Source organism: Theropithecus gelada, chromosome X, assembly GCF_003255815.1.
Source record: "Theropithecus gelada isolate Dixy chromosome X, Tgel_1.0, whole genome shotgun sequence".
Taxonomy (NCBI): domain Eukaryota; kingdom Metazoa; phylum Chordata; class Mammalia; order Primates; family Cercopithecidae; genus Theropithecus; species Theropithecus gelada.
This window is the reverse complement of record NC_037689.1, coordinates 7,910,780-7,919,273: the sequence shown is the minus strand read 5'-3', so window position 1 is coordinate 7,919,273 and position 8,494 is coordinate 7,910,780. Positions and strand designations below refer to the sequence as shown.

The 8,494-nt window shown below is 40.8% G+C and overlaps 1 protein-coding gene across 1 annotated transcript; it reads right to left on the bottom strand.

The window, feature by feature from the left end:
* Window positions 1-1,327: 1,327 nt before the first annotated feature.
* LOC112616603 (diphosphoinositol polyphosphate phosphohydrolase 3-beta) lies at window positions 1,328-8,134 on the bottom strand. Its single transcript, XM_025373590.1, has 2 exons — window positions 7,256-8,134; window positions 1,328-3,071 (listed from the first exon to the last, which is right to left on the bottom strand). Coding segments are annotated over exons 1-2 (495 nt in total). The 5' UTR covers window positions 7,750-8,134; the 3' UTR covers window positions 1,328-3,070.
* Window positions 8,135-8,494: the final 360 nt, after the last annotated feature.

Below are 8,494 nucleotides of genomic sequence, written 5' to 3'. Positions count from 1 at the left end.
TGGGGTAAGAAGCTAGAAAAGGGAGAGCAGGATTCCCTTTTGAGTCCAGAGTGGTAGTATCCTTATTTACCACTTGGATACCACTGTGCCCAGAGGAGCAGCAACTTCATGAGGGTCAGAGCTTGCAGGCAGTGATACGGTGGAGAAGACAAAGACGACTTTCTGGAAAACAGATAAACTAGTAACAGGCCTACTTTTAGCCAATACACTGCAATTGTATGATTTATTACAAAAGCACCCCATCTGAATTGATGGCTTGTCCCCAGCCTCAGTGCTTGGTAAGTAAAAAATCTGTGTAGGAATTAGGAAACAAAAGCAAACACAAAACAGGCCTATTCCACCCTGCACTAGGTCTTGGTGACTAGAGCTTGGTCTAGATTTCAGACCCAAGTTTTCTGCTATGCTTTTTGTACTTGTGCAAAAGGCAAAAGCAGTACAAATTCCATTATGGCCGAGTATTAGCCTAAAAAATTCTAAGGAATAGCGAGATGCCTGTATGGTGTATACTTAACAATAAAAAGACCATGGATTATTTAGAAATATTCTGGATGAGGCCACCTGTGCTATCCTTGTTTGAATTATATATATTTTTATTTGTAAATAGAAAGACTGGAAATTATATATTTAAATTTGGTTATCTGTGTAAAGGAATCATGTGTGATTTTTTACATGTAATAATTTTTTAAATGTTTATTTTTAATTGTTGTGAGTACATAGTAGATATATATATATATATGTATGGGGTATATGGGATATTTTGATAAAGACATACAATGTGTAATAATCACATCAGGGTAAAAGGTGCATCCATCACCGCAAGCATTTATCCTTTGTGTTACATACAATCCAATTATACTTTTAGTTATTTTTTAATGTACAATTAAATTATTGGCTATAGTCACCCTGTTGTGCTATCAAATACTAGATCTTATTCATTTTTTATTATTTTGAAATTTTAAAATTTTTTGGAAATTAAGATGAATTAATTTTGTAATCAGAAAAAAATATTCAGTGCCTTTTTAAAAAAAGGTAAATAGTAGAATGAGTGTCCCAACTGGAACCCAAACCTATGTCCATCACTAGGGTTTAAAGTGTTCTGGTAATGTGTGACATACTGAAGGGAATAAAATCCTTTGGCATGTAGAACTGGGGGCTTTGCAAGGAAAAATTCACACTAAGGGAAGAGCAGTCTGCAAACAAGTTTAGCTCAAGAACAAAAGCTAGGTTTTTGGAGAAGAGGAATGAATCTTTCTGGGCTGTGCATCTGTCTTCTGATCAGCCTTCTGCACTTAAGTCTAGAGGGGGCCTATAAGTAAACTGTGAAGAATACTTTTTTCAATTTTTATTATGGAAAATTTCAAACATATACAAAAGTATAGAGAATAGTATAATGAACTCTCAAACATCCATCACACAGCTTCAGCAATTATCAATTTATGGCCAGTCTTGTTTCATCTATGCACTCAATTACCCCACACTCAGATGATTTTGAAGCAAATACCAGTAGCATATCATTTCACCTGTACATTTTTCAGTATACTTCTCTAAAAGATAAGAATGTTTTAAAACAACATAACCACAGTACCATATCACATCTTTAAAAAACAATAAATCAAGAAGTTACGTTTTTATTTCAAATTATGTAACAATTGGGGACACAATCAATACATTTCACTGGTATCATGAGGAAGAGTGTCACACTAAAATGGAGTCCAAGCTTTTATCGATGCAATTGCTTTATAATGTAAAAGAAAAAAATCAAACTACCATATTAGAACCACTTTGGGTCATTTGTGAGGAACTGGAGAAGACTGCTGATATCACACATCCCATGGCAAACTCCATAAGATTTCTTCTAAACACCTTTGTTATTTTCTTAAAGTTATTCTGGAGGCAGCTGATCCAAGTCCTCGTTTTTTAAAAATCCTTCATTTTGTTTTCCCCTCTAACGGCAGCCTCTTTCCTAAATGCCTTTTCCAAGTGACAACAATTTTGCCCTCTCTCAGCCCTCTGCATTCTCATATGCAGAAACCAGGTAGGATAAGGAGCTAGCTGTGTGTACTAGAAAAGGGATGAAAACTACAGCCAAATGGATCAGTGAGAGAGGCAAAAGAAACCTAGACAAATTAAATGGCATAATTAACTTTGGAAACTGCCTATGATATAGCCTGTTAGCTCTGGCATCAAATAATACAGTATGTTAAATCTGTAAAATGAGGAAACTGCTTCCTCAAAGAGATGTTAAGATGACGTGTAAGAAGTGGTTAGGGCAGGCATTGCAAAAAAAAATGTTTTATATATCATTTTAAAATTTATTTTTATAAAAACTCACAACATTATTTTGCGTCCACTGTATTTATTTTTACAATTACCTTTATAGCAAGTGATAGTTTTTGAATAAAATTTTAAGCAAATCATCAACAGTACAAAAACACTAGAGTTGTTACACGAAGGACTGATTCTACAAAACATTACCCTAGGCGATGGTATAATCTTAAAACTGTGCAGCTACTGTGTGGTATGACATAGAAATAGGAGTAATAATTCTTGTCCTCAAGTATCTTACAACTGCCTTGAAATATTTCTGAAACACCTGATACACAAAAGCCACACACATGGTGCCTAGATAGCATATACTCTACTAGCACCAGATTGGAAGGGGAATGTTTTGCCACACGGTGATTACAAAATATTAATTGAATCAAAGAACCTTCAGTGATGCCAACCATATTTCAAGTAGTGTCTCAGATGCAGGATATGCAAAGAGTAAGGAAAAATAGTCTTTGCTCTCAAAGACATTATAGTCTAATGAAGAAGGCAGACACATCAAAAAAGCACAACAAAAGGCTATAGGTGCTGAATTAAGAGTCTGTTCACATATAATAGTACAACAACCAGAGCAAGAGTCAGTGGTATAGACAGGGAAGGAGTGTCCCAAGATGCAGGAAGAAACCAGATGAGCTGTCTTCTTGGCCACACAGAAGTGCTCACCTGTACTTGACAATTCCATTGATCACTGGGTTCACATCAATGTTTCTTTCAGCACAATCCTAAACATCTTTGCTGTTCATCTGGAAAAACAAACCAACATAAAATTAGCAGGCTTATGTTAATAATTCCTCCAACTGACAAATGTACCAAGAGCTTATTATGTACATCAATCACTTTGCATCAAGCACTTCAATTCCACAGAATTATCTAATGCAGATGCAATGAGTCTGGATCAGCAACTGAGGGGGTTATAAGCCAATGTATACCATGATGCAAAAGTCAGGAAAGCAGCGATATCAGAAGTTTTGTAAAAGAGGAGTGACCATTTAAGACATAAAATATCCTAAATTCCATGTTACAGACTCTAGACTCATGGAAATAATTCAGACTGGTTCCCACCCACGAAAGAGTTTTCAGTCCAGTGACCACATAGCCATGAAAATAGATTAAGTACAATAAACTCTGCGAACCATGACACAGAAGACGGTTTCTTAACCCAGGTGGTCAGAAAAGGCTTCTCATTGGAGATGTTTATAAAGTATCTATTTTTACTATCTCCAACAATGGATTTTTTTTTTAAACTGGGCGTCAGATTGTTAGATAACTTGGTTTAAGTTGCAGTGAGGAAGAACTGGAACTAGATCTGTCTGACTTCAAACCCCCAATGTAGTTTCTATTACATCATGCGCTCACCCTTTGTGTTGTTGTTGTTTTGTTTTGAGACGTAGTCTCACTCTGTCGCCCAGGCTGGAGTGATCTTGGCTCACTGCAACCTCTGCCTCCTGGTTTCATGAGGTTCTCCTGCTTCAACCTCCCAAGTGAAGGGATTACAGGCACGCGCCACCAGGCCTGGATAATTTTTGCAGTTTCACTTCATTAATAATTAGAAGTAGAGTCGGGGTTTCACCACATTGGCCAGGCTAGTCTCCAACTCCTGTCCTCAAGTGATCCGCCCGCCTCAACCTCCCAAAGTACTGGGATTACAGGTGTGAGCCACCATGCCCAGCCCATGCTCTATCTTATAAAAGCGTTATGTTTTAGCACAGTCAGCATAGTGACTTTCACTTCTTATAGTGCTGTTTGCCCAAACGTATTTAAAATCTGCTAAATACCATTAGTATTAATAGCTATCTTATCAAGAGACCACTACCAGGAAAATATTGTTTAAAGTCTTTCTGAGAGTACCTGGTGGCTCCCCCCACAAGGGAATTCTAGGGGTGAAAGCTCTGCCAGGCAAATACACATTTTCTAACTGTAAACAAATTGGCATGCTTATACTAACCTTCTGAAATGAAATCACAGAAAGAATTTAAAACCTTTACATCAATTGTTGCAAATGAATCTATGCAAATAAAGCAACTAAATTATTTTCTAATTTCTTCCCTTTAGTTTGTTTCTTTAAAGTGTAGTCAACAGATTTTGTATCTAAACACACATACACATATACTTCTTGAACAAAAATTATGTATTATAGACACAGCACCAATTACGTTTCCAGTATATGCATCTATATTAATGTTTCCTCTTTATATATTCACAAGAATAAAACACTTGACCAGCTGAAAATGTAAGCTATTTATAAAACATGCAGAAAATAAATCTCTGATTCATGTCTGCAAACCTCAATTGTCTGTGTACTCTTTTTCCTTTCTTTATCAAGACAGGGCTGTAAAATTTAGGTGTATATTTTTCGGCTATCACAAAAGAAATAATGTACAAGTGAACTCTAATACTCTTAGAAGGGAAAAAAATCTCAACTATACATCAAATTTTGGAGCACTGAGGTGGTAGAAATTTTCTATATACCACCTCTGTTCTAAAGAAATGTGATGCCACTGTTCTGAAAACATATCTTATAAATACATTTAGGTATAGGTAAACAAAGTACAAATCTCAGTTTCTCAAAAACATTTTCTGTACTAATGCTTTTAACTTGAAAGTCTTGACTTAGTTTTGAAGAGAAAAAAAGAATCTCCTTGGCGCTCTTAACTGTTCTGATGAGACTAAGTTCCAGAGAATATTTTATAAAAACCACTTAATTTAACTTGACAGTACGTCTTGAAAAGTAGCACTACATATTCTAAGTGTTTCTGGAAAGAAAAAAGAAAAAGAAAAACCACAACATATTTATAAGCTCACAATTCTTAAGAGTGGGTTACTATGAATACTGTACATTATTTTTTACTTTGTCAGATAACTTAAGAACCAAATAAGATGATGCATAATTACTTCTAATGATAGCAAGTACGAGTTAAGTCTCCAGTGTAATCGTGACAGTGTTTCATGTGGAATACATTTTATCCACAAAAATATCCATAAAATACAATCTCTCCTAGGTCAATATTAATGTAGAAACAAGAACCTTCTGGAATAACTAGCTTATTGAGGAAAATCTTAAGATCTATTTTAGACTGAATAATAAAAGTCAATTTGTTTGGAATTTACACTATGTGCTTCATGGTGATGAAATAATCTGTACAACAAATAACCATGACACAAGTTTACCTGCGGAACAAATCTGCACTTGTACCCCTGGAATTAAAAGTTAAAAAATATTTTTAAACATATGTGGTTCAAATATATATATTCAACATGTATCACTTTGTTAAGAGAAAAATAGAAAAATACTCCGTATTTGATCAGACCATGTAATTAAAATAAAACTGTTACAAGTTTTAAAAAGCCACAATTTCTAGTTTACTCTCTGATAGCATCAGTGCAGAAGATGTTTTGAGAAACAGATTTGTACTTTGTTTACCTATACTTAAATGTGTTGTTATAAGATTTCTTTTCTAAACAGTGGCACCATATTTCTTTAGAAAGTGCAATGGCACCCACTGTTTAGCAGCATAAAATATATTATTTGTGAAATTACAATGTACTCCAAATAGAGAAAAATATTTCAGTATTTTGAAGGGTAAAATGCAAAAAGCACACAAGGGGTCAGCAAAAAAAAAAAAAAAAATTTCAAAACGAACTATTCTATGGTATTAAAAGACAGGAGAGCAAAATAATGAGTAGGAGGTTTTTGGATTACAGGCAACGTTAATTTCTTGATGTAGATGCTGGTCACCTGCACCTAGAATAGGTTGTCCTGTGAGACAAAACAATTACTATCTATCATAAGAGAGATTGTTCAGGAATCCTAATAGTTTGACAATTCTCTACCAGCTGAACATCACTAGAGCTAACTCAGTTGGGATGTAATCGCCATAAAAGATCCCATTTCTGTGGTTACTGGGAGTCAGGGAGGTTTAAGAGGAATATCACTACATTCAAATAAGGGAGGGAGAGCACTTTCAAAAGCGAACTTAAATCCAGAGAACCATGGATCTTCTATGGTATCCAATAAGGGGCAATGGGAGTTGGAAATTGAGCATGGGAAATCAAATTCTGTGAATACAGTTTTTCTGGTAAGATGTGTTTGGCTAGCAGATCCCATCATCTATTCAATAAGGTTAATCTACATGGGAAATAGCGATTTGAAGTCAGCAGTGAAAAATTACCACTTGTGAAAATTTTTTGAAAACCAAATGATCTACACATACAAATAGAAAAAAATTTCTGAAAGAGGCAAATGAGATGCCATTTCTGAGGCTAAAGTGACGAGTGCAGAAGGAGCACAAGATGTAGAATTTCCTACTTTTTAAAAAAATTCAAAACTGATCTTTTAAACCAACTCCCACCACAGAAGACCTCCCTGACAACAAGGGTGAACGCTGTGAAGGAGAAAACAACTAAAGGGAAAAAAAATACTAAAAGATGCCCACACAACCAAGCTGGTCAGACTTTAAAGGCCTCCACTACCAAACAAACCACAAGGCTGGTATCAAAAATGCGCACGCACGCTCACCCACGACTATGTGTGAAATGTAAAACCAAAAACATCACAGGGCGCCCAGGCAGACACACACACACTCCCCACACGCTCCCCACCCACCCCTCGCCCCCCCCAAACACCCCCCAAAAGCAGGGTGAACAGTTAAGGCACCCAAAACCCCAAGCGGCATAGGCTTCCCTGAAACATTTTACAGTGTAACCAAGAAGCGATTTTGAAAGCATCTGAAAAACGTGCAAACTGTCTGAAAACAGGGCCTGGCAATTGAGACAGTTTGCAAGCGTGATTCAGAGGGTCTGCCAAGGAAACAAAAGAAGCCTCCCTCCTCCCAGTGAGACTGCACATGGCACAGGAGGTGCTCCAGGCGGGATGCATTTTAAGCGAGGCAGACAAACAGAAGTCTGTGCGGGCGCGAGCAGTACATACTAGGGATCGCTATCTGGCGAGGATGGGGCCATGGAGTTTCCATTGGTTGGGGAACCGCCCAGCTTTAATTTCTCCAGATATTCGGCATGCACGGGCTTGTGGCACTGGAGAACCTTGATGGCATCTTCGACTTTGAACCACTCTCGCTTCCTCCCAATGCTAACCGAATCTTCCCAATCCTCCAGCAGCTCCGTGACAGTCAGTACATACACGTACGTTCTGTGCTTGCGGTCCTGGTTCTGTTCGAAGACGCCCAGGAGCCGGCCTAACTTCCCCTTGACTCCCGCCTCTTCGTACACCTCTCGGACCGCCGCACCGCCTGGCTCCTCCTCGGGCTCCATGCCCCCGCCCGGCACGATCCAGCGGTCCGGGTACCGGCTGCTACTCACTAACAGGACCTCGTCCTCGCGCTCGCTCCGGAAGCACAGGCACGCCGCCCGCTTCTTAAACCCCTCGGGGTCGTAGGTCCGCGTCTGGTTGGGCTTGCACTTCATCCTCGAGGCAGCCTCCTCTTGCCTCTCGCTGCTGCGCGGGCCGCCGCCGCCGCCGCCGGGGAGCAGCCGAGGTGCTGGGAAGAGAAAGGGCCGAGGCGAGGGGCGGGGAGAGAGAGGCGCCTCAGTCTGCCCGCGAGCCCGGGGAGCGGAGGGAGAGATGAAGCTGGGCGGGGCGCGGGCGGAGGCGGGGGCAGCAAGGCGCGTCAGTCAGCCAGTCCGCCAGTCCGCCAGTCCGATGGGCGGCCGGCCGAACCCGGGCCCGCCAGAGTGGAGGAGGCGCCGCCGCCCGCGAGCCCGCGACTCTCCACAGAGCCCACCCGCTTCTCGGGGACGCGTCTCCCTCCCTCGGCCGCCGGGGAGGGTTTGAGCGAGGTGAGGCGCATTCACGGACGCGTCCGCGCTCCCGTTCACGTGCGCGTTCGCAACGGAGGGCGAGGGGCGGGGGCGGGGGTCTCCTGGCTCCAGCTGCGCGCGACGCCTGGGGCCCACTGCGCAGGCGCCCCGCAACCCTGGGGGCCGGGAAGCTCCTTCGCTCACCGTGAAATTCACCGCATTGTGACTTTGGCCGATTGCCTCCACGTGTGCCTTTGACCCAAACGCGACTGTAGCGCGGCAGGACGTTTCTCCTCTCCCTCCCCACCGCGCTGCGCGAAACCCACACGCAGCCGTTTTACACACGACAGAGGCAAGGGCATCGTCGTCATCATCCTCCTCCACGATGAACCATTCTGGCTTACTCATGGGA